Source organism: Loxodonta africana, chromosome 1, assembly GCF_030014295.1.
Source record: "Loxodonta africana isolate mLoxAfr1 chromosome 1, mLoxAfr1.hap2, whole genome shotgun sequence".
In the NCBI taxonomy this organism is placed as follows: domain Eukaryota; kingdom Metazoa; phylum Chordata; class Mammalia; order Proboscidea; family Elephantidae; genus Loxodonta; species Loxodonta africana.
The window spans coordinates 101,136,178-101,163,402 of NC_087342.1; the positions used below are offsets into that span (position 1 = coordinate 101,136,178).

Below are 27,225 nucleotides of genomic sequence, written 5' to 3' on the forward strand. Positions count from 1 at the left end.
GGATACTGGTTACATGGCACTATCTAGTGTATACTCATGATTTGTGCATGTTTTGTTTGCATAATACTTCAATGAATAATTTAATAGTAAACATTTAATCATCCTTCATGTACATACTTCATGCATTTTTAATTGCCTTAAAATTTCTAAATTTAAAACGCTAACTGTGGTAACTTGTATGAGCATACCAAATTATACATAGTATTTATTATGTCAAAGAAAAAAAAAAACTTTAGATTTGTAAAGGACAGCTCCCAGATTTCATTTATCTATTTCTTCCCCAGAATTCATTTCCATCAAATATATGTGTGTGGAGGATGGGATTTTTTATGGTTCTCAGATTTCATGTGTCTACTAGGAGTCTCCTTCCTCCTTACTAGCTCTCAGTTTGAGTAAATTGTCAGCAGGCAATTCTTGAATTGGTAGTCGGAAGAAATAGCATTTAACTTAATAAGGACTGTTTAACCACCTTACTTGCCAGGCCCTGTGCTGGTGCTTTCAGTAGAGAGAGATTCGAGAACTGATTCCCCTGACCTAAAGGAAGTTGGTGAGACAGACACATCAGCAACTTTAAAGTAAGGGGATAAGTGCTTCACCGGTGTAAGAACTAAGTGCTAAGGTAGTGCAGAAGACAGAGAGATTAACTCTGCCCAGGCAGGACTTGGGAAGAGCTTAACACGGGAAGCAGCGGGTGGGGTTTCTACAGGCAAAGAAATAAGAGGGAGAGGTGGAAATGAGGCTGGAGTGTGGGTTTTATCATAAAGTCAAGGAAGAGGAAGTCACCAAAGACCAGAAGATAGTCCCAGGAGCAGGTAAAGGGCGAACTGGAATATGGAAGTCTAGAGCCATGAGACTCTTACAGGACCAAGGGAGAGAGCGCAGGGCCTTAACTGGTACAGAAGAGGGGACAGATTTGGTGGGGTGATTAAATGGGGATCTTTGGGAGGGCAAGGAGTGGCCATGGCTTAGGCTGAAGGCAAGGTGCAAGGCAGGGAGCACCAGAAGAGAGACAGTGTGGGAGGAAAGGTAAATAGCACTGGATTTGTCATGATAGTGCTGGTAGGATGTTCAAACGGAGAGGTTTGTTGGAAGGTTTGGAGTGCAGGAGAGAGGTAAGGACCAGTGATTTTTTAAAGTGTGGGTCTTTAGTATATTTTTGATATTCAGAAACCAAGATAGTAAGGTTGGTTCTTCACTGGCCTTCCGTAGACACAGGTTAACTAAGTCATCTACCACAGCACACAATTTCTTTCAGTGATTGCGATTTTTTTTCCACTAAAATTGTAACTTCAAGTAGCAAAGAATTAATATGAACCAATCTTTAATTATTAATATTTGTTAAATGCTACAAATCCAGTAACCAGTTGCTGTCCAGTGACTCCAACCCATGGCAACCCAAGGTGTGTCAGAGTAGAACTGGGCTCCACAGGGTTTTCAATGACTGATTTTTTGGAAATAGTTTGCTAGGCCTTTCTTCCAAGGCACCTCTGGGTGGATATGAACCTCCAACTTTCTGGTTAGCAGCCAAGCACTTTAACTGTACCACGCGGGGCAAACCAGAATACTATTTAAAGAAAACAAATGTAGATGTACATTTCAGTTAGCTTCCAGCAAACTTTAAGTATGCCTTTACTTGTTAAAAGGAGCACTGGTAGCGCAGTGGTTAAGCACTGTGCTGCAATCAAGAGGTCAGCGGTTTGAACCTATCAGCTGCTCCACAAGAGAAAGATGTGGCAGTCTGCTTCCATAAAGATCACAGCCTTGGAAATGCTATGGGGCAGTTCTACTCTGTCCTAAAGGGTCACTGTGAGTTGGAATTGACTCGACAGCAATAGGTTTGGTTTTTAGTTTTACTTGTTAATAATATTAATCCTTTCGTTGCTTCATCTCTGTTTTCAAGAGAAACTTTAATTCTTTCTCTCATGGCACTTTGTATCTTGGAAAGCCCAGGACTTATTCAAGCATCCTACTCTTTCCACACAAGCAAATACATGCAAACATGGAAATACCCTTACCTATGACTGTTTTCTGTCAGTAGCATAGAAGACTGAGGCCAACTTTTCTTGCACACTAATCACTTCTCTGCTTCCTTTTCCTTCTCCTGACACGAGGAACAAATTGCTTTCTGTTCCACATCACTTGGCCAAGCCTGGAAAACACAGAAATTCCAACAACTCCATGCATGTTCACAGACAGGGTGCCAACAAGATAAAGTCCTTTCTACTTGGAAGACTCTCTGGCCAGTATTTGACATCAACAATTTCTCAACATGAATGTATCTCCTGGTTTTTATATCTTCTAACCCAGACCCCCCTTCAATGAAATAAGTTCTTTCTTTGGCTCAAAACACTGAAAGAAATGTTAAATACGAGCACACACACACACACATTTAAATAAAACACAATGCAGTTTACAAAGAGACCACAGTTTCATTACAAATGTATAGTCAAAATCACCTAGACTATAAAGCAAATTATACATTTTCAGTCTCATTTAGTTTTATTCACATATGACGGTTTATTTTATCATTTTATAATGTAATATGGCATGCCATATGGTTTGATGTGTGTTTCCCATTGTGCCTCTAGCAGTTCCTCCTCAGGCCTAAGTGACTTTGAACCCCATGCCACCCCAAGGACAGGTGACATGGCTTGTCTGCCCCCTGGTCAGTGTCTGAGCTCACACGGTTTTGTAACGCTGCTTGTTTGCCTTATGGGTGGCTTGATATTTTGTCTGTCGTATTTGAAGAGGCTGAGTCAGCCACTACAGGTCTAATCTGGTGTTTTTGACCCCCTTCACAATAATTTATGCAGCAATTGATGAGTTCAACTGTGTGGCAATTCGATTTGATGATTGAAATGGTCAAGCTCTCTGTATCCGTGACCCTGTGATATTTGTTCAACCAATACAGCTTTTCAGTGCATAGATTTCCCTCCCAACTGATTCTCCAGGCCCAGGAGGACTTGGGTGCTGCACTGGATTTTCCCAGCTGTCGTATGTTGTTTAAGACCGCTCTTCTCGGGGATCTCAAAGGGTTTCTTTGGTCTCTTTCTCCCACAAATATACCTTTTCCAGCACATCATGTATGTATGATTTAGATTCTAATGATAATGGTGGTAGTGGTGGTGGTGGTGCGTGTGTGTATGCGTGTGCTGTATATAGGGATGTGTTTTAACCCAAAGGATATGAATTATAACGAGCCTGGCCTCAAGCCAGGGAATTGAGTGCCCTTCAGAACCTCATAACTGATAGCCATACTTTGCCGTTTGATGTTGGGTATGACTCACAGGTGCTGCTAATGAAATAGAAGCAGAGGCAGAATGTGTTCGCAGGGTCTCACACCTCTATATTAGATTGAATCATGCAGTATCATTATTTCCCAAATGTTTAACTCAATCTGGAGCTTGATGCCATTTTAATGCCAAACGGCAGTAGTTTTTCTGATTTTCTCTTAGTGCCTTGACAAGCCACACCAGTCTGTTATAGCAGATGTCAGTAACAACTTATTCACTAATACAAATCAAGATTTTCAGTTAGAGGGGATTTTGCTGAAGCAAGGAGATAGATAATTTTTGTCCTGCTATCTTGTTTTTACTGTAAAAATCATCAACAACCTCTTGCCTGTGTGTCTATTTTCAGGGCAGCATCATCAGCTAGCAGCCATTTCCAAATGCTTGCCTCGAAGATAGTTATAAAAGCCTGCCATTTGTTGAGGTGAAAAAGTACACCAACCGTTATTAGCACTTCAGGGTTGGAAGGAACTGGGGCTTTCTTCTAATCTAGTTACAACTCTAAGCACGTCCCATACATAAAAACCAAAACCAAACCTACTGCCGTCGATTTGATTCCAACTCATGGAGACCCCTTATGTACTACTTGTGCTAACCGGAGCTGCCCCCAATGTCTGAGGGAATCCAGGTGAATGGATTCCAAGGTCCTAAACCTCAGTTTGAGTGATAGCACTAACCTGACTCTGCCCCCAAATCACAGAACCATAAAAGGACTGTGGAATCTTAGAAATGCTAAACCAAAAAAAAAAAAAAAACAAACAAAAAAAACCCCGTTGCCATCAAGTTGATTCCAACTTATAGCCACCCTATAGGACAGAGTAGAACTGCCCCATAGGGTTTCCAAGGCTGTAATCTTTACGGAAGCAGACTGCCACATCTTTCTTCCATGGAGCAGCTGGAGGTTTCAAACCACCGACCTTTTTGTTAGCAGCCAAGCACTTAAACACTGTGGTACCAGGGTTCCATAGAAATGCCTCTAAACCCACTGCCGTCAAGTCGATTTTGACTCATAGCGACCCTATAGGACAGGGTAGAACTGCCCCATAAAATTTCCAAGGAGTGCCTGGCAGATTCGAACTGCTGACCCTTTCTTTGGTAGAAATGCCTCTAGCAGGCTCCAATTTGTCTCTGGTTATTAAAGCATGTAGTTTCCTGCAGAGTGAATAGTAACATGTCCTTCTTGTCTTTATGTGTACTGGCCTTAGTCACAACCGTACGTATTGTAACTCTAGTCTCCGCACACTTATCTTTCTCACTAATCACTCAGTCCCTAATAATTTGGCCAGCCTTTACCACTCTACTAAAACTGTTCTCTCCGAGGCAACCAAATCCAATGACCTTGCTGCCATCTTCATTCCTCTTGACTATAGCTAGGATGCTGATTCTTGAAATTCTTTCATGCCTTGGCTTCTGTCCCTGCCCTTGCTTGGTTCTCTTCTACCTCTCTGCCCGTGGCCCTGGCCTCCCTTCTGTTTACACTCCTCCATTGGTGACCTCAGCCATTCTCCCAAATGCAGCTATTCATCTCTGCTGTCTCTACGACTCTACTGACTCATCTAAAGTCCTCATGTAGAATCCGATCCCTCACTTCTGACTGCCAATGTAGGATATGCCATCCGTCTGACAACCTCACCAGTGCCACGATCTGGTCATCCCCCTCTCAATCCTCTTCAGGATTCTGCCATGTTTGCTTGTGCATCACTGTCATGCAGATCACCCAAACACTCTTTTATGGTCTTCTCATATCCAAACAGCTTGTAAGAGAGAAACAAGGAGAGCACAGCCCCTTGGAAGACAAGGGAAGGGGACTAAGTAGTGACTGATGCTGCCGGAGGTCAAGTAAGATATTGCCAGAAATGGTCAGGTAGCCTTATCAACAAGGAGGTTGCTGGAAAGAGAAGTCTCCGTGGAGTGGGTTGGGAGGTGGGAGAGTCAGATTTCAGGGTGACTGAGTGAGAGATGAGGAAATAGAAAGGCAGGAAGTGAGTATGGATAATATAGATAATTCTCTCAAGAAATCTGCCTTCAAAAAGGAGAAGCAAGTTGGAGGAGTAGTTTTAAGAAGAAAGCATTTTCTTTTTTAATGGTGAGAGAGGCTTGAGCATGTTAAAAGACTGAGGGGAAGGAGCCAGTATAGAAAGAAAGAGAGGCAGAAACCACAGATACCAAAAAGTTGGTAAAGTGATAGAGGTGATGGAATACAGCACTCACAAGTGGAGAGATTCACTTCAGACAAGTGAAGGGACACCTCACCCATTGTAACAAGAGCAAGAAGAAAGGAATGAGCATAGATCCCACTGACTTAGTAGGTTAGGTGGAAGAAGTTAAGCACATTTTCATCTATCTGATGGTTTCTGTTCTCTTTGAAGAAGAAGATGAGGTCATCTTGAGGGCCAGGAGGTGTTGGAGGAGAGATTTAAGGAGAGTGGCAGAACTTCAAGAGAGAGAGCTAACAAGGTGAATGTAGGATTGCACGGTGGCTTTCAGAATCCACTTGAGGCTGGCAATGCTAAACTGTGGTGGTGGCAGTTGTGTGATGGTCTCTGATATCATTCAGCAGCCTGGCATGGGCGTAAGAAGGCAGACATTTGGATTCATCCAGAATTGGGGTTTTGCTCGGCAAGTGCTTTAAAGGTTGGATCTAAATAGGAAAGGAGATGAAGAAAAGGGATGGGGTTGAGAAGAAGGTCATCGGACATGATGAGGTTAAGGAACTGGGAGGTCAGGATGCTGAAGAGATCTAGATAATGGCAGAATCTTCAGTGAATGGGCACAGTGCCGAGGAGACGGGCATATCGCAGGGACAATGAGGGGATGGATGTTCACCCGGAGGGTGGTGTGTCAAAGCAGAAGCAGAGGAACAAATGGGGCAAAGGAGAGGGCAGTGGCTTCAGGGTTGAGTCAGTTTCCAGGAAGGGCAAGAAAAGTGGGGAGAATGTTCTGTAAAGAGGTAGAAGATGTAGAAGAGTTTGTTAACCATAGAACCACGCCAGAGGAAACAGTGGAAAGTCTTGGGAGGGAGGGGAAGAGTGGTAGCTTGGGTCAAGGCCATGTAGAAGATAGATCAGTGCAGGGAATTGCATTTTGGGATGTGAGACGCGGTGGGTTGAGCTGATCCCAACGTTGACAAAAGAATTAGCCTCAGTTCTCTCCTTTGTTACTCAGGTTTTATAGGAGTCAACGGTAGCCTGGATTAATGACATTTCAGAGAACACATGTATCTCGGGGAGCCCTGGAAGGAGTCAGCTCTTACTACTGACAGCTGTCCTAGTATTTGCTTGTACTGTGAGGAATTTCCTTTCCCACTTGGCAGACTTGTTCTTAAAATAAGATTGGGTCAGTGTGCTATCAGTGACTCTCTCCCGTATCTTTTTATCAGAGCAGTGGTCCTCAGCCCTGCCTGCATATGAATTACCAGAGGAATGGTTAATAAATACTACTGCCTGAGGCCCCAGACCAATTATACAAGAATCTCTGGGGATGAGGCCTCTAGAGTCTGTACAATCAATTTTCTTAAAAGCTTCCTAAGTCATTCTAACGTGTGAAGAGCCATGGCCTTATACCTTTGCTACCCAGTGTGTTGTTCACCAACTAGCATCAGCATCACCTGCGAGCTTGATAGAAATGCAGACTCTCAGGCCCCACCCTAGACCTACTAACAAGCCCCCCACTCACCCAGATGATGAACATTAAAGTTTGAGAAGCCCTGTTTTTAAAAAGTATTCATGCCTGGGTCCTACCTCCAGAGATCTTGAGTTAATTGATCTGGGGTGTGGCCTGGGCAGCCTGAGTTTTAAAGTTTTCCCAGGTGATTTTCAGCAAAGCTTAAGTGCCCTGCCTTTAAGCATCTAGCAGTGCTTCAGGGAAGGTGCTCGGTGCATTTTTTTGAGTTGATCAACCCGGTCTTTGTTTAATGACTTCTGGCCCTTTATTTAACTTACCAATGAGCTCCATTTGCTTCTCATTTGGGGGAAAAACTGCCTGTCATAAACTGTGGCAGGAGCATCATTTCTCCTCATCTTCGGAGATGCTGCTGGGAGGCTTAGTAACTGATTAGACAGGAAATATTGCACAACCTAAGGTCCATTACATAAGGATCGGTTCATTTATTAAAGAAAAAACAAATATGTTGCCTCTTTTGGGTATAGACCATCATTACAGAATACCAACCGGCTCCTTGTAAAATCAAGAAGAACAAACTCCTGATTGGTCATTTCTTTTGCCTTTTCTAAGGCCTTGCGTGAATGACACTTAAAGGACTCTACGGCTTTCTTTAAGCCAACTGATTGCAGATGTCCAACAATAGTAATGACTTTGCTGAAATGTTGGATTACTGCTATTATAGGAATTAGAACATAACAAATGTTAGTTTGGACCCAGGTTTCCAAAGTATAATCCTAGTTTAAAAGTGAATTAAAAAAAAAAAAAAAGTTTGTTAAATGTTTTAAGAATTCATTACGCTGTATGAGTTTGGAGGAAAAAAATTTTTTAAGCATCTCCTTTAGACCACATGTGACTTGGATCTTTGAATAGCCCAATCACCCATTTATCACGTGGCTGGTCAAATCTCAGGGAGAACAGAAGGTTATTATTGTTGAACACTTTCCCCAACTTTTTGTCACTTCAGAGTCAAACATATGTATGTATGAATCATTTTTCTACAACTCACGATTGAAATTTGGTTTAAGAATTATTAAAAGTAAATTGGTGCCATAGCAAAAGTACTGTTGTCACGCATTGAATTGTATCCCTCCAAAATATGTGTTGTAAATCCTAACCCCTATGCCTGTGGTTATAATCACATTTGGGACTGGGTTGTCTTTGTTATGTTAATGAGACAGGATTAGTGTAGGGTATATCTTGAGTCAACCTCTTTTGAGAAATAAAAGAGATTAAACAAGCAACAGAAAGAAGCAGACATGGGAGAAGAGAGAAGCCAAGTCACATGAAGATTGTCCAGGAGCGGGAGCTTGGAAGAGACAAGAACCTTCCTCCAGAGCTGACAGACAGAGAAAACCTTCCCCTAGAGCCAACACCCTGAATTCAAACTACAGTTTAGCCTCCTAAACTGTAAGAAAATAGATTTCTGTTAAAAACCATCCACTTGTGGTATTTCTGTTACAATAGCACTAGATAACCAAGACAACTGCTTTTCAAGCTTTTATAAAGAAAAATATATCAATAGTCTTTTAAAATTATGCAAGCATCAGAAAACACAGATTTTTGTTTCTTTAGACTTGATATCAGTCTACAAGAAAGATGGCCATTAATTTTCAAATTTAATAATAAATGCAATGGACTCACTACCCTTTGAATGCTACAAGACCATGCTCTTCTTTTCAGGAAGCCCAAACAAAACCATTAAGACTTGCAAAAATATGTATCTGCTCCCTGTTCCCTGAGTAGGGATGGCCTGCAGAACACTATCCCACCCTCCACTCTCAGGCCTCAAATATATTTATTTAAAATTTTCCTATCTCAATAGCCAATAAAGTCCTTAGGTGGCACGAATAGTTTGCACTCTACTGCTAACCTAAAGGTTGGCGGTTCAAACCCACCCAGTGGTAAGGTAAGATGGGAGAAAAGGATCTGCTTCCATAAGGATTATGGCCAAGAAAACCCTATGGAGCAGTTCTACTCTGTAACACATGGGGTCGTCATGAGTCAGAATCGACTCAACAGCATCTAACAACAACAAAAAATAGCCAATAAAAGTATTAACACCACTCAACCTTCATCTCACTATAAGTTCCATGAGAGAAGGAATGGCATAGTATCATTTGTGTTTGTTGTATATTTTATATATATATCCTCTTGTCCTTCATAGCTCAAGGTTATGTGTGCTCTATCACCTATCTGTCGGTTTGTCTTACTGTGGTGGCTTGCATGTTGCTGTGATGCTGGAAGCTATGCCACTGACACTTCAAATATCAGAAACCCCTGTGGCGGACAGATTTTAGTGGAGCTTCCAGACAAAGACAGACTAGAAAGAAAGGGCTGGTGGACATCTACTTCTGAAAATAAGCCAATGAAAAACCTATGGATCACAACAGAATATTGTCCGATATAGTGCTGGAAGATGAGCCTCCTAAGTTGGAAGGCACTCAAAATACACAGTGGCTGCAACAATGGACTCAATCCTTCCAACAACTGTGAAGATGGCACAAGACTGGGCAACGTTTTCTTCTGTTTTACATGGAGTCGCCATGATCTGGAGCTGACGTTAATTAACTAACAACAACAGCGTGTGTTAGATATTTCCATCTAGTCGCACACTAAGAGTGTTTTCTAAACGTAAGGAGTCTGATTTCTGAAGTCAGCTAGACGTCATCATGCATTGTCCCCTATAAGGAGAAGGTAGAAGATGGTCTCTCCTTGTCACATGTTGTCAAGTCTCTTAATTGCACAGTTTTTCAGAGCTGTCCGACAATGACTAAAATTTTTGAAGCAGGTGTGTTACATAAAAGAGGATGTTGCCCTGAGTGCAGTATGGAGTGAGGTCAAATTTGCTATTTAGTTGGAACTTAATATGTTATGGGAAAATGCAATTATTCAACTTGTGCAGATGAATAGTTAGAACCAAGATTCATGCCTCGTGCGTTATGACCTTGTAGATTCATAGGTCAATGATGAATTTTAAAATATAATAAAATAGAGTCAATTTAATTCCAAATCCTCTCCTTGGATATACAGTGTCTAACACACCACGTGGACACACACACACTTAAGGTTGAATGACAAAAATGACATTTTCATGGATTGACTTAGAAGGGAGAATTAGATTTTATTATTGTGGCTATATATACTACTGACTAGCAAGCACACAAAATGTTCATTTTACTACTAAAATATGACATCCCCAATATCTAGAGCGGAAGCTCACATAATCAATTGCTGATCAAATCAAGTAATTCTACACAGAGTACAGGTATTGACCGGCATTTGCTGCCGGGAAAACTTCCACTATGTTTCCTGCCCCCTGTGTTTAATATTCTACCTCATAAAATCATCCCTTCCTACTAGGTGCTCTCAGTTTCATGAAACTATACCTTTTTAAGAATCAACTATACAAGTTCTTCAACCAGCAACTCTGGTGGATTGATCAACTTTTCTTTTGGATTAGCATGAGGACTCTTCTTTGGCACTCCGAGTAAGCTTTATAAGATGCAAATACAACCAAATAATTTTTTTAATTGTGCTTTGGATGAAAGTTTACTGCTAAAGTTTGTTTCTCATACAAAAATTTATACACAGATTGCTATGCGACGCCAGTTGCTATCCCTGTTACGTGACTGCACATTCCTCCTTCCACCTCGGATTTCCCGTGTCCGTTCAACCAGCTTCTGTCCCATTCTGCCTTCTCATCTTGCCTCCGGACCAGAGCTGCCCATTTAGTCTCCTGTATCTACTTGAACTAAGAAGCACACTCTTCATGAGTATCATTTTATGTCTCATAGTCCAGTCTATTCTTTGTCTGAAGAGTTGGCTTCGGGAATGATTTTACTTCTGGGTTAACAGAGAGTCCAGGGGCCACGTCTTCTGGGATTCCTCCAGTCTCAGTCAGACCAAAAGACCAAAAAGTCTGGTCTTTTTACTAGAGTTTGAGTTCTACGTCCCAATTTTCTCCAGCGCCATCAGGGACTCTCTGTTGTATTCCCTGTCAGGGTGGTTATTGGTGGTAGCTGGGTACCATCTAGTTCTCCTGGTCTCAGGCGGATGGAGTCTCTGGTTTATGTGCCCCTTTTGTCTCTAGGGCTAATATTTTCCTTGTGTCTTTGATGTTCTTCATTCTTCTTTACTATAGATGGGTTGGGAATGACCAAATAATTTGCTTACTGAAAATATTTGGAGGCTTCCCACCATCCACAGAATCATGTCCAAACCCTGTAACTAGGTATTCAATCAAGATGCTGAAAAATTCACACCTCTACCTTATGGATCACAATGGAATATTGTCTGATATAGTACTGGAAGATGGGCCCCCTAGGTTGAAGGTACTACACAATAGCCATAACAGTGGACTCAAACATACATGAAGCTGGCGCAGGACTGGGTATCACTTCATTCTGTTATACATAAGGTTACCATGAGTTGGAGCAGGCTCAAGGGCAACTAACAACCATACCACCTTTGTTCTAACCTTAAGTGCCATGGTTGCCTCACCTTTAGCCTAGACCTCCATGCCTGTGCACATGCTGTTCCTCTACCTGGAATCGTCCCATCTCACAAACTCCTGCTTATCTTTCAAGAATTAACTTCATCTTCTCACTGAAGACTTCCCTGACCTGTCATCTCGAGTGGTTAACTTTGTTCATAATGACATTGTATTGTATGTATATACTTGTTTACTAGGCCTGTTTCCCTCCACACTTCCTCTATACTGAGCTTCTTGAATGCAGGGTCCATGGATAGCCTCTTCACCTTTGTGGCCATCCCACCTAGAGCAATGCCTAGAATGTGGTGCCTACTCCAGACAGGATGAATGAATGAGCACATGAGAGCCTCCCTAAATGTCTAATTTAGTAACCAGGGAAGGATTTGGGAATGGGGAGACCTTCACTCTCTCAGTAAGCTGGGCTAGAGACCTATTCTATCCAACTCTAAGGAATTTTACCTCAGAGCCTATAATTATGCCTAGCAACTCTTCCCCCTACCCTACTCAAACCCGATATAATGTCATCACTTATATGTTGGTTTGTGCATAATATCCCTCAGAGCTCACTAATCTAGGAATAGCAGGGATGCACACATTCCAAATTAGACTCACTGGAGAGTCTCATGATTTTCAATATTAACAAGGAGACCAAAATACATAGATCACAGCTAAATTTTCCTAAAGTTTTGAAGACTATATTGAGATTTAGGGTATAGTTTCTAACATCAAATGCTACTCTCCAAGAAATACTTCTCTTATTGAATGGGATGGCATGGTTTGCAAATATTAAGATTAAAGGAAGACCATAATATGCAGAATCATGTATTGTCTTAAAATAACTGTATTATGCACATTAAAACATGTAGCTTTCCTTTCCGGTGCGATTGCTTTGTTTGATCAAATTAAAAGTCAGATTTTCTATTTTGGCATTATGTCTTATTTCCTTAGATTAAATGAAATTATTCCATTAAAGCAAATAGAAACTTGATAATGGTTTGATTCAGGTTTTAATTGGAATGCCATTTTCAGAATATTTCACAATTCCAGTTTTCTTCATCAGTATGGTGTGTTCAGATAGAGGCTATGAGCCAGGACTGGGTTACAACCCTTGTAGGACTTGAGCACTTGAAATCCTGAAGGAGTTTCAAATCAATGCCCTGTGTGAGGCAAAAAGTGTGCTGGTGAGAAATATTTAGCTCATCACAGACCTCCATAAACAGAAACAAACACTGAAAGCAGTGTCCCTCCTGAGGTTTGATCTCAAAGAAAAACTCCTCTTGGGATGGGTACCGTTATGAATTGAATTGTGTCCCCCAAAAATATTGTTGTAAATCATAACCCATATACCTGTGGATGGAGCCTGGTGGCACAGTGGTTAAGAGATCAGCTGCTAGCCAAAAGGTCAGCAGTTCAAATCCACCAGCAGCTCCTTGGAAACCCTGTGGGGCAGTTCTACCCTGTCACTAAGAGTCGGGATAGACTGGAAGACAATGGGTTTGGTTTTGGGTACACCCGTGGATGTAGGCCCATTTGAGAATAGATTTTACTTGTGGTGTTAATGAGACCATATCAATGTAGGGTGTGCCTTAAACCCAACCACTTTTGAGATATAAAAAGAGCAGATTAGGTACAGAGCTTGGTAAGCATAAAAGGGGGAAAGATGATGCCATGTTGAGATAGCCAAGAACTGAGTAACTCCAGGGTTGCAGAAAGTGGACAAATACCTTCCCCTAGACCCAACAGAGAGAAAGCCTTCCCTTGTTTAGAGCTGGTGCCCTGAATTTGGGCTTCCAGTCACCTGAACTGTGAGAAAATACATTTCTGTTCTTTAAAACCGCCTACTTTTGGTATTTCTGTTACAGCAGCATGAGGAATCTAAGACAGACACATAGCTTGATGATTGATTAACAAGTAACACTTAACATGGCTTCCTTCTTGTTTCTAAAATGGAGTGTACCAAAGCATCAAAATCCTTTCATTTCCTCTTTTCTCTCCGTCTTTTTTTAAGGCTTCCTCACAGCAATGAGGCAAGAAGTTACCCGAGCCCACAAAGGCTGGGCCCTGGACTCTGTGACAATCCATAACGAAGTCCTGCGACAGACCAAGGAGGAGATCACATCACCACCTGGGGTAGGTCCCACTAGGCAACAGCAGGGATGGCCCTGTTGCCAGGGCTGAAAGTTCAAGTTCTGCTTAGTACTGACCTATGAGTGCCTCTGTTAAACCCATTAACTTTGCAGCAAAGGCTCCCTCCTGTTGTAATCAGAAGACCTCAATGCCAGAGCCTCTTCTGTCTGCAGGAGTGGGAGGTTAATGACTAAGTCTGGCAAGCGTTGGCAACTCCCCAGACAGCCTTTCTTTATAACTACAAATTACGCTTGTGTTTGCTAGCAAGGATTTTTCACACATCTCCAGCTACTATTGTGGGCTTCTCACAGAATCAGTGAGTGTCAAGGACAGTAGAGACTAACTGGATTAGTAGTCCAGAGCCCTGGGGCTGGTTGCAGCAACTTCCCCAGCTAGCTGGGACAGGTGGAAGAATGCCTGGCTGGGGAAAAGGGCAGGGCCTCCAAGATAACCACACACCACTCGGAGCCTCTGCTTTGACATTTATCTGTTCTGCGAACTGGGAGTCCCTGGGTGGTACAAACGAAGCACTCAGCTGCTAACTGAGAGGTTGGCAGTTTGAATCCACCCAGAGGCGCCACAGGTTGGGTTGGGCAGCATAGACTGAGATCCCATGTGACCCCCAACCCCAAATCCTATTTTGCGCTCTCACTGTGTGTCAGCTTGGCCCAGTCATCTCGGAGACTTTTAGCTCTCTGCTGAGATGATCTGGTGTGCCATCTAAATCTGTTGCACCAAGTGGGCCACCCCCACACCGAAACAACTGATAACAGGAACATTTCTCCAGTGCTTGTGTATGCCTCAGGGGAAACTGGCCTCAATATTTTACCAATGCAAAGTGCCCAGTGGTGCTTTCTTCCTTTGGTAGCATTTTAAGACGGGCGTATAGTTTCTTTCCAAAATGACAACCTTTATTACGGTAATGAATGCTCATCTCGCAACACCTAATTAAAAAAAAAAACTTATGCTTGACTCTTCCAGGAAGGTGTTTATATTTATGGACTCTACATGGATGGAGCAGCCTGGGACAGACGGAACGGGAAGCTCACCGAATCCACCCCCAAGGTGCTCTTCACGCAGCTGCCTGTGTTACACATCTTTGCCATCAACTCCACGGCGCCCAAGGACCCCAAGCTGTATGTGTGTCCTATTTACAAGAAACCAAGGCGCACAGATTTGACCTTCATCACCGTGGTATACTTGAGAACAGTTTTGTCCCCAGATCACTGGATCCTGAGAGGAGTGGCCCTTTTATGTGACATCAAGTAAGTTCATTTCCACTCACTGAGAGCACCAGGAGTCACATACATAACCTGCTGTATCGAGAGACTGGCAATGTGTATTTCTTCTCCCTGATAACTGCTTGATTACTCTCTCTAAATTAAAAAGCTGATATTCTACATTCGCATGTTTTTTTTTTTTCTTTTCCCCTCGTGTCAAAATTTTCAAAGAGACAATTCTAAATTAATCCTTTTTTATTTCAGGAAATCATATTCCATTATACTTATTTTTAAGATAAATTCCTGTCTTCATGTGAGAACACTTTGGAAGGTTTGAATTGTGAAAAAGTAAATGTAAAAATGCATGGTGGAGGTGTCTGACCTCCTCTAACTTCGAGGGGAAAGGAGAATCAAGATCAACAGCCCAAGGCTGATTCCTGTGAGGTAGAGGTCCGACATATCTCCTCTTTCTGCCATCTTTACCAATTCCGACACCAGCCGTCCCTCCCACAGCACTCTCTACTTCTCTGCTGAATGCAGTAATTCATGGCAATGGCCACACACAACTCACAGACAAGACTCATGATTACGGGGTTCATTAGGAAGGTAACAGGTTACTATAGAGTGGCTATGAGTTGGAATCGACTCGACAACAACGGGTTTGGTTTGGCTAACAGGTTATGATTCAGGTTCAGGAATGCTTAGGATACAGTTTTTCTACCAGGACAGCCTCTCCTCAGCCGTACCCGAAGGCAGGCCTCTCCCTGGCCCTTGGCCCTTCGGCCTGGCCTCTGTCCTGCTCAGGCAAGTGTTACAAAGCTCTTTTAGCTCTGCCGATAAGTGCCCAGAGGCACCCCACTCCACCAGGAAGCCAGAAGGTGCTCAGCTCTAGCTCTGTGGGTAGGCAGACCTAGCTCTACCAAGTGCCCAGAGGCACCCTACTCTGCCAGCAAGCCTCCTGCCCGAAAGCACCCAGCTTTTTCACTCCATGGGCTGGGAAGCCCACCATGCCATCTCCTGCTGGTCTCTTGCTAGTCTCCTGGTTCTGCTGCACCTGCTGCTGCTGTTTCTCTGCCACTGCTGTCTTGCTGTCTCTGGTGCTACAGCTCTCTCTGTCTCCTGGGTCTAGGAGTGAGCCCAGGCCCACAGAATGCACTCCCTTGCAGGCTCTTCTTCCTTGGTGGTGGCAAGACCCTCTCTCTGCTTTGGAATTGGCTCTCTTTTAAGCTTAGTGGGATGGAGAAGCTGACCAATCCCCTTGGTGGGCCACAGTTACCTTATTTGCGTAGTCTCACCTAATCATTTGGGTAGGAATTATAAGACTATGGCGAGAAAACCCACAAAAAAGTGATCCGTTGTACCACAGTAAAGCAAAGTATTGATTTGTTACTTTGATAACAAATCCTAAAGGGAGCTTAGTAGATTCAAACTTTTCCCTTAAATAAAACCCATCCCTGCTCCTTGGGTAGCGCAACGATTTGCGCTTGACTACTAACCTAAAGGTTGGTGGTTCAAACCCACCCAATGACACTGCAAAAAAAAGGCCTGGTAATCAACCTGCTTCCATAAAGATTACAACCAAGAAAACTGTGTGGAGCAATTCTACTCTGTAATACATGGAGTGACCATGAGTCGAAATTGACTCAACAGCACCAGGTTTGGTTTGGTTTACCCGTGTATATGTTTGCCCTAATGTGTCAGCCTTTACTCTTTTAAGTTCGGCCTTCTTTACACGCCTGTGAACTGGAAACTGGAGGGGTCCAGTAAGTCCCTCTCAGGGGCACAGGGGTAGAACTCTGTGGTGTGAAGTGCTTGAGCTAGAAAATGCACTGGGATGTCTGCTCTTGTAGTTTAATTTAATTTTTTTTAGTGTTTGAGGTCCAGAGAATTCAGAGTTACAACCCCAATTCTGCAGGAGATAATGAAGCACACATTTCTTGGCAGCAAATGGAGAAGGAAAAACAAACTCCATCAAATGAAATTAGGTTACATGCTGAATGCCTGAAAAAGCAAAGTCTTTAAAAAGTGAAGCTGTTTCTTACTCTGTAGCAGTCTGAAACTCAGTGTGAACCTTTATTTCCTGCTAAAGGAAATGGTCGATTTAAACAAAACAGATGGGGTCCTATATTGAATGCTGGTACAGCTTTAAGATAGTGAAGAAGAGTCTCTACTGGTCTTCCATCTAGAATCCTTTTGCCTGCCCCCAGCTAAATTCACCAGCGTTTCATTCCCTCTGTCTGTTCTGAAGGAGGTGAATGTTTCAAATTGGCTTCCTCCCCTCTCACCCTCCGTGGCCCTGATTAGAGGTGCCAGTGGTAAACAGATCAAGATAGCTGGCTGATAGCCTGAGTTTTGTCCTGGGAGGAAGACCCTAGAGGATATGCTTCCACAGTCTAATGTACTTTCAAACAGTAGAAAATAAACCATGAAATGCAAATTGTAGCAGTGACCTCTAGTATGCTCCTGATCTACATTCAATGTAAAAGCCATAGAACTTTCCAGGGAAGTTTAAAAAAATAAAGTAGCTGAGCCCCTGGCCCAAGTGTTTCAGCACTTCCCTTGGCCAACAGATGCATTAAAGGAAAGGTGGTATTCTCTAGAAGGAATATCCTCCTGAGCTGGGGCTAGAATTTGGAAGTACCTGCCAGTCTGAGTGGACATAGGGGATGCAAAGCACCCTGATATTATAACAAACCAAACTGCAGTTCCTGAAGTAAAAAACACACACATTTTATGGGTATTCCTGCTCAGTTGCTAAAACAATTGAAGACAAACTGCATTAAGTCTAAACCCCTGGACATCATGGTATGTTTTCAGAGAATACCACTTAGTCTCAGTGTTTTCTAACTACTTGAATGCCTTAAGGAAAATTTGGAAAAGAGACGGAAAAGACGTGAAGCTAGCAAAGATCATAGATCAAACTGTTTGAAACCACAACATACTATTTCCTGGGGACTCTGTGTTGTTGCTAATTATTTTGCTTTGCGTCAACACAGAGGACAGAGAGATGGGCACTGGGGCCCTGGCCAGGTGTGCACTTCTCAGCTACCCCTAGTTCTGCTAAGAGCTGGCTGGAACCCAGTTCTGCCTTCTTTCTCTAGGCCCAGTAAATGATTTCCTTACACATTTTGAGCCATTGACCTTCCACAAACACATAACCATTTTCTCTGCAAAATTGTTGCTCTTTCACTAATTACCTAATTTGCCACACTTGAGTGAGGGAGACCTGGTGAGCATAAAGGAGCAAAGGAGAGAGATATTTAAGCCAACTGAAGCTGGGAGAGAGGCAAAGTAATTTTTCCCTCCTTGGATCAGTCCATATATTCTCATTTTGGTCTTAGCGAAATGAGCAATGGGATCTCTATCTTCGTTGATTTAAAATATTATCTTCTTAGTTTAGACTTTACATAAAAATAAGATCAAAAGAAAAGCATATTTAGATATATCTTCTAAAAGGCATTGGTCTTGTGGGTGATGTCGCTTTGAAGAAGTTGTACCCACTGCCATCAAAGAGCCCTCACATGAATAGAGGACTCACCTGTAATGTAAGGTGCAGTGTGATCTGGGGCTATCAGAGAGGTAAGAAGGAATGGCTGGTCTGGTTAAGGAAGCCCATGTCAGAGGGATGAACTTGAAGACAAGGTAGCATTTCAGTTGAGTCTGGGGCTTTTGATAGACCAAGGAGGTAGATGAGTGTCTTCTGAGGAAGAGAACAGCATGAGGAAGACAATAGCATAAATGTTGACTGAATAAAAGAAGGAATGGACAGTAAGTAACCCCATTTGGCTGGTGAATGTAGGCAGATGATGGGTAAGAATGGAAAGTCAGGTGGGGGCCATGTTGGAAGGGTCTAGAATACTGTGGTTGACAGTGGGGATCGTTGACAGCCCTGGACTGCTAAAGGAAGCGAGTAGGTCTGTTAGGAGGCTATTGCTCTAGACCAGACAGGACAAAATGAGGATTGGAACTAGAGAGATGACAATTATAATTGAAGTAAAGCAAGTCATTGGAAAGATGGTATGGAGGTCAAATTTGGAGATTCGTAAATTGAGTTGACGAGGTGGATAATAGGCACACTAGGTGGACACGGCAGTTTAGAACCTGGAGCGTCTGGTTGTATGTTTCATTCCAATGTGGGGAAAAGAGCTTCTTTGCTACCAAAGTGCTTATAAAGAACTACCAGAGTCTCCAGAGAGACTTGAAGATCTGTGCTCACCATCACTCACAGTGACGTCTGACTTAATAACAATAGCCACCACTAATGTAGTGTTACCCATGCCAGGCACTGGTCTAAGCGCTTGACATGCATTATGTTATCTAGTTCTTACAACAATCCTATGAGGTCAGTGCTGTTACGATCGTCTCCATCTTACAGATGAGGAAACTGAGGCACAGCAAAGCTAAATTACTTGCCCTGGGTCTCACAGCTAGTAGGTTGCAGAGCTGGGATTTCAACCTAGGCTGAATGGTTCCAGTCAGTGCTCCGAAGTACTTTGCTGGATAGTATTGTGTTTTTTTAAATCCAGAGTTCAATGGCGTGGACAATTCATATTTGAGCAGAGAGAATAGTAAGTCTTCGTCTCCCTGACTTGGTCATGTGAGCAGTTTTCATTGTCTGAATGGAAAGGGTAATGTGCATAGAAGAGGGGCTGTAAGGCAAGTATCAGCATGGTGCCTTGTGCAAACAAATATGTTTAAAGTTCAGGAATTTTGAAAGGAATTAGTAGATTCATTTTAAACATGGTTTTTCTGGATTTTCTTGAACATTCTAGACCAGAAGGTGCATTCTGTGTTACTGGAAGGAGTGTGACTGGATAAATTAGCCCTAGACTCCAAGTCAGAAGACACAGGGTCCAGTCCTGGTACCCAGGTCCACTGCTCGGCTGCTTCCTTGCTCACAAACAAAAGAGCAAAAAGTAATTAAATTGTTACTTTAAAAATATAATTCAGCAAGGGGTAAGACAAGCAAAAGAGTAAAACAGATAAAAAACAAACATCCTAAATAAAAAAAATAATAATAAGGAATTACAGAGGTCCTTTTCTTTTAAAAAGCTGAAAAGTAACTCTTGGTTAAATTTAGTGTTTAACTCGGTGACTTACTCATCCTGTGTGTCTGGTAGAATCTCCCATGTTTAAGTTTTTAAAAATGATCCTGCTTTAGGTACAAAAAGTTGCCCCATGACAACATTCTAGAAATAATTAGGACATATAGCATAAATCCAGAAATATTCACTAGTATTGAATAATTAATGCACCAAGCATTATCCAAGGCTATATGGATATTGGAAACCCTGGTGGCATAGCGGTTATGTGCTACGGCTGCTGACCAAGAGGTTGGCAATTCGAATCCACCAGGCACTCTGTGGAAACTCTATGGGGCAGTTCTATTCTGTCCTATAGTGTTGCTATGAGTTGGCAATGGGTTTGGTTTTTTTGTTTTTTATATGGATATTGGTTTATCTGCCTATATTTAATTGTCACCCATTAAAAACCTTATTCCTTTCCTCCCTGTCTTAGGTCAGGTGCCCTGCAAAAAGACTGAGTGGAGATTTGTTTAGGAGGTTTACTGGGAAGAGCTCTTGGGAACACTACCAACACAGTAAGGGAGAGAGGAGGAGGCAGGGTTGGGCAGACAGAGAAGTTGGGCTGTGGTGCAGTCACAGCAGAGCCTCAGCTGTCCCATGGTCGCTGTGGAGTTGGGATGGGGCAGAGGGGGCCAATGGCAGCTAAACTTCATAGCAACTAGGGGAGGCATGCCTGGACCTGAGGCGGGGGATCTAGGCAGCGCAAGGCACCCTCAGCACTGTCTTTCATTCTCCACACCCTTTGCTTCTCATCCTCTTTCCCCACTTCCTTTGATTTAAAAACAAATCATGAACCTATTCTCCCTTTCTTCCTCTTTATAGTCCCCTCAGAACACCTTAACAATTTCTGCGTGAGTATTTCTGAAATCAACAGACCCCATATTCCTGAATTGGGTCGCTTTCCTGATTGCTTGAAGTGGTGGGAAAGAGAGCTGAGGGAAGGGCGATTGATTCCTCGTTGCTTCTGAGCAGCAAGGAAAGAAGGGGTCCCAGAAAGAGGGAGCAACCAGACTGAGCAGGGTGAAAAGACCCCAAAAACACAAAGACAACTGAAATCTGAAAGCCTCCTTTCTTAATTGCTGTTCTTCCCTGAGCCACAAAGTCCCTAACAATTTTTGAAGGCTATATCTTTTTTATACCTGGATTTTGCCTCAGAAAAATTACGTTTGTACCCTGAGCTAATGGAAAGAAGTTAGTCAACTCCATTGCTCTTATATCCAGCATCTGGCTTTGACTGCAGAAGGGAACCATATTCTTTGAATCTGGGCGTCTTGATTTACATACAGCCTTCTGAGATGAATATAAATACTTTGGAGTAATGCTCGAGAAATGAGATGTTCTCAGCCTACCCTGAATCAATGCCCATTCCTTTTAAAAGCTGTTGGTTTACAGAAGATTGCTCTAACCCAGTCCATTCTCCAGAAAAGGAGCCAGGGAAGAAGGAACTCGCAGCTTCCACCCCTCCAGGGCTTGCAAGATCACCCTTCTTGGGAATAGGGGATGTGGCAGGGTGACAATGCCACAGTTGTTTCTTTCTAAACAGTTTTAATTGAACAGGTATCTTCGGGGAGCTTGGAAATTCCTCTTCGCTTCGCATATGTGTTGTGTTGGCAGGTCTCTGCCCCTCTCTCGCCTCTTACTCCTACCAGGATGTGACTGATTAATTAAAGTACCACCCCTTTATTTCCAGGCAAAATCCTCATTTGACCTGGTGCAGATATCCGATGCTTGAGCCTTAATTTCCTGGCACCTTCACAGCTTCCTCAAGATGGTGTTTATGAATGTTGAGGCTCTTTTCTTGTCTCCCAGCTGACAAATTCATGGATATTATTGTCATTGGAACTCCAGCTTCCTCAGACATATGATGGTGATTTCTGCCTGTATCTAAGGGGATAAGGGCACCCATGTGTCATTTGTGGTTTCTGTGTATTCCTTCCTGATTGTGCAAATCCTCCCCTTTCTATTGTTCTTCTTCTGTTGTCCCCTTAAGGGACATCCGGTGTCCCATTGTGATAAGAACCTGAAAGAGAGGTTGCCAGACAAATAGAAAATACTCTAGTGTTTCACACTGTCTCTCTCCATAGCTAAGAACTAGCTGCTTTCCATTTAGCTAGACCACGTCAGAGGCTTTGTCTGTCTATGTGTCATCCCCTCTCCTGGGGAAAGCAGTCACTTTTAGTTTTTTTCCATTTTTATAGGATCCCTGGTGGCACGGTGGTTAAGCACTAGGCTGCTAACCAAAGGGTCAGCAGTTAGAAACCACCAGCTGCTCCGTGGGAGAAAGATATGGCAGTTTGCTTCTGTAAAGATTTACAGCCTTGGAAACCTTGTGGTGCAGTTCTACTCTGTCCTGTAGGGTCACTATGATTTGGAATCTGCTCAACGGCATGGGTTTCCATGCTTATGGGTTTTTTTTTTTTTTTTTTAAGAGAATGGACTTGCTCTTTTCTGCCTGGTCTGCTTTGTACAAAAGCCCGAGCCAGTACTCCTCCGCTCAGCAGTCGGCAGGGGCAGTTCCCTGGTGTGATCCCAGGTCCCACCTTCCCCTCAGGTTCCTCCCCTGCCCCTGGGACACTGGGCTGTGGGACAGCTGGCCCAAGGGTTGAGCAGAGATGAATTTCCTTGTCTGGCCCTGCCCCTGCCCGCTCAGCTCTGCAAGCACCTGGGGCAGAAAACAGGGACAGACACCCAAGGAGGAAGGCTGGGCTCATGCCCCGCTTGTTCACATTACTCACCGCGGGAACCATGCCAGGGCCAAGCAGGTGGTCACTCAGGGCCGGCAGGCCCCCCAGCCCCAGAGGGCACTGCCCTAAGGATCAGCTTGTGATGTTTCTTTCATGAATTCTTCATTGATGTTTCTTTTTGCCATTTCGCATTTTCTTGTTGTTAGTTGCCGTCGAGTCAATTCGGACTTTTAGCAACCCTGTCCGTTGGTGTGTGGAGTAGAACTGCTTGTAGGGTTTTCAGAAGCAAATTGCCAGGCCTGCCCTCAGAGGTGCCTCTGGGTGGTAATTTCTGCTGGTAATTGAGTGCTTAATTGTTTGTGCCAGCAGGGTTTCCAGTCTCTGTTTCTGCACGCCTCTCCCCTCATCCTGGAGGAGGGAGGTGCTCCCTGGGGGAAGCAGAGGGCACAGGTAGGAAGGGACTTGGGTGCCACCAAGTCTTTCTCATGACATCCTTCTGATTGCCCTGGAATGGGTATTAGATGTGCGAGCACCTTCCCTCTTCTGGGGAAAAGTCTGGGCTTTCTTAACACCCCATTAGGATTCTCTTCACCTCTAGCTCTTTTTGGGAAATTCCAACTTGACTGACACATGAATGCCCATGTATCTGTCACATCCGGCTGTGAAGAGCTCGGGCAGCTCCTCCATTCTCATCAATAGGGGTTGGTGTCTATGTCTCTAGGTCAATTTATGTATTAATTTGTCACTTGGTGCATAATATTTAGCACTGTGATAAAAAACAAATAAGCCAATCCTATGAGGAATTGATTTTCCCTTCTACATCTGTTCGGGAAGACATAAATCTAAAGTTCTGCTACTTTAAAAGCCTCCAATGCAAATATAATCTAAAATTGCTAGGCTTTGAAGTTAGGCTTTTCTGTCAAAAGATGTTTATAGTCCTGCTCCCTGGAGCCTGGCCCCTCATCTTCTGCCTCTAGGCCCCAAAGATATTGATTACCTCTTGAGGTCCTTTGCAATTCTTTGCAATCCAAATATGATGCTGTCACATGCTCCTTGTACTAAACAAGCTCTGTGCTAACCCTTAAGAGGGATGCAAGAACGACTGAGGCATGGCCTCTGTCCTCAGCTCAAGATGTAGCAGAGAACGTGAACTATGCACATGAATAACCACAGTGTGAATGAGAAAGTGACCGTAGCCCTAAAGATGAAGTAAGATGGAAATGCAAAGCACACAGAGTTTACTTTTCTTTGGGAGGATCTGGGGCACTTGACATCCAGACCGATGTGACCATTATAGTACTCAATGGCAACAACCACCGTGAACCCGGTCCACTGGCCAGCCTAGGTCTGCTTTTGCATGAGCATGCTTTTGAAAACCTCATCCTTGAGAAGTGTCCTGAGGAAAAAGCCAATGTCCTCAAACTCTTTGATGGGCAGAGAAGAGATACAGATCCCCTCCGGGGTCCTGATCTTCATCCCCTTGACCCAGCAGCCTGGCTTGGTGATACAAACCCACTCTTCGTCCTTAATTTGCCTCCATGAGCTCCAGGGCCTCGGTTGACCACCGCCTCAGCCATGACCTTCCATTCCAGGATCCCCCGGAGCCTCCAGCTCTTCCTGCTACAGCTGCATCATGCACCATTAGGTGTTTTCTTGGAGAATTATTTGTGCATTTTCATATCACAAAACTGCCATGGTTGGAATTCTGTGAGCCACTCCCCTGAGGAGTCCCCCGTGAGAGCACCTGGATGGTGAGAGATTGGACATCGGCGTCATTAGGTGCTGGGTAAGTTCATCAGCTTTGTTTGCCATGCGGTTTGGCAAATGAGCCAGAAACTGGAGCATCGTTGAGTGCTTTGGGGACAAGGAGTTTCACAACAGGGAAGGAAGTGAGCTGGCCTTGCAAGGGGAAGGATTAAGGGGCACTGATTCTTGGGAAAATGATACCTCTTGGGCAAAGCCACCTTAGGTCAGGCCTAGAGGTCAGACCAAAACAACGGAGGGAGACTCCAAGCTTTACCCAACCACATTCTGAAGAGTTGCCATGTCACAAGTCATTCTGAACTGAGAAAAATGACCAGAGATGTAAATGGAAACTTCTGGGCTGTCATTCTACACAGCTGTAAGAGACATCTGCAGGTTAATCCTTGGCTGTAGCCACTGCAAGCTGGATCCCAGATGTGACACACGAGGTCCAAGGTGGCTGGAGGTGACCCCTGAGCCCACACTCAGAGAACCAAGGCATGGTGGTACCTGCCATTTGCCGAGAAAAGTTGGCATAGAAACTTTTAGAGTTTATGCATTGTCTTTGTTTAATTCAGGAGAGGGGAGTGAGGGGATTATCGGTTCCTTTTATGCCTGAGTGTGGTCAGTGAGGGTGAGATCCAGGAGGCTTGGAGAGGAGGGTTGGGTCTGTAGCCAGGGACCTTTCTGCCCCAAGTGCTCATCCTTCCTGCCCTTGGAAGGCTTTAACGAGGCTTTACAGTAAACTTTTTTTTTTTTTACCTCAGTCCTGGAGGTGATCCTGGTTCCTGAAATCCCCTACTTCTGGCTCCTGTGCCATTCTTTTCCACGAGAACTTCCAGAGAGGAAGAGTCTTGCTGGCCCCTCTGTCTTGTGAGGCCCACAACCACTGGCCTGAGGGATGCTGTGATGGGGGAAGGGTTGGGAGAGTTTCTAAGGAGAAGGTGGCTTGTTGGTGGACTGGCTGGTGTGTTAGTGTGAGGAAAGCTCTTATTTTAGACTCAAGTTGACGTTGGCTTTCTTTCTTATTTCAGTCACAGTGGGTTTCTTAGCCATGGTGAAGGTGTTGAAAGGCTACAGTGAGAAGGCCCATGTGAAACATCTTTTTTGTTTGATATCTGAACCTGTGAAATTTGGCACATTTCTTCTTTTGCCACAAGAGCTTTAATTCTGTGAAGGAAAAGTGTTGGACCTCTTCTTCCCCAACTTCCAGCCCTCTCCCCAGAAAGAAAGGCAGACACATGGGGACAGCTGAGGATGGGGTCAGAGAGGGGCCAGATGGACAAGAACACCTGGGTCTGCTCCCAGACCCATGAGCCACAGCCACACAGACCCAGAATCCCCTTTCGGATGCTGTGATTCCCTGACGAAGGGGAGCAGAGCAGGGGAGGAAAATATGGGCCCAGAGTGAGGAGTCCATTCACTTAGTTGTAGCTACAAAAAGGGAACCTTCACAGCCTCCTGCTTGGACTAATTAGCCTTCCTCCCTTGTCATAGATTGAGTTGTTTCCCCTCAAAATATGTGTTGAAATCGGAACCCCTATACCTGTGGATATAACCGCTTTGGGAATAGAGTTTTCTGTTATGTTAATGAGGCCCTATCAGTGTAGAGTATGTTTTAAACCTAATCAATTCTGAGTTATAAGGAGCAACATAAACGGAGAGACAAGGAAGTACAAACAGTGGGAAGATAGATGCCACATGAAGATTGCCAAGGAACCAAGGAACATGGGAGCTACAGAAGGACCTTTTTTTCCCAGAGCCAACAAAGAGCCTTCCCCTAGAGCTGGTACCCTGAATTCAGACTTCTAGCCTGCTACACTGTGAGAAAATAAATTTCTATTCTTTAAAGCCACCCATTTGTGGTATTTCTGTTACAGCAGCTCTAAGAAAGTAATACACCCCTAGACAGGCTCAGGGGCATGGGTCAACTATGTTTGTCAGGGCAGGCCCACTGCAGTGACAAGCAGCCCCCAAATCTCAGGGGCTTAACATACTACAATCCAATGCAGATCAGCAGGAAACCGTGCTTCCCACAGTCACTCAGGGACCCAGGCTCGTTCTGTCCTGTAGTTCCACCATCCCCTAAGGCCCTGGGGTTTTGATTCCTGTCAGCAGAGAAGGAGTGCAGAGGACTGTGTGGGAGATTTTATGGGCCAAGCCTGGAGGTGGTGCATATCAATTTCCTCCACACTCCATTTGCAGCACTTAACTTCTAGGGAGACAGAGAAATGTAGTCTCACTGTGTGCCCAGGTTGGGGGAACATCCATCCAACCCCATGACATCTCATTCTTGTTGAAAGGAAGAGAATAGATGGTCTTGAGGACAACACCTGCCATCCTTACCGATGATATACTTCCTGGCTCTGCAGCTCTGACCAATCTTCTCTCCCCAGGACTCCCTCCCTCCCCTGGGCTTTCTCTCACTTTCTCCCCATTCCTGACACTAATCCCTCCCAGGGGAGATGGAGATCATTTGTAAGCATAGTTCTCATGTGGAGATGAAAGAGGACATTACTGTCCCCCCCCCCATTTTTTTTCCCCTCTTCCATTGTCCAGTAGCTGCTAAGTGATCTTGAGCAAATCACCTGACACTTGTGGGACTCAATTTCCCTTCCTGTAAAATGGAAGTGGAGTCCCTGAGTGGTGCAAACAGTTAATATACTCAGCTGCTAACCAAAAGGTTGGTAGTTCCTGTCCACCCCGAGGTGCCTCAGAAGGGTCTGGTGACCTGCTTTGGAAAAATCAGCCATCGAAAACCCTACAGAACATAGGGTTTTCTGACACATACGAGGTCACCTTGCGTCAGTAGCAACTTGATGGCAGCTGTACTGGTAAAATGGGAGTGATCCCACTGACTTTTCTCAGGAAAGGAGTCAGTTATGAAAACGATGCTGTGACACTTTGGAAATACTGCATGCT

The 27,225-nt window shown here is 43.9% G+C and overlaps 1 protein-coding gene across 1 annotated transcript in view; it reads left to right on the plus strand.

Annotated features, from left to right (window-relative positions):
- Positions 1-14,841, plus strand: part of DNAH8 (dynein axonemal heavy chain 8) — a 347,089-nt gene extending 332,248 nt beyond the window's left edge. Inside the window, exons 88-89 of the mRNA XM_003404207.4 lie at positions 13,454-13,575; positions 14,554-14,841. Coding sequence (XP_003404255.4) covers positions 13,454-13,575; positions 14,554-14,841 — 410 coding nt within the window. The remainder of the gene's footprint in view (positions 1-13,453; positions 13,576-14,553) is intronic.
- The last annotated feature ends 12,384 nt before the right edge of the window (positions 14,842-27,225 follow it).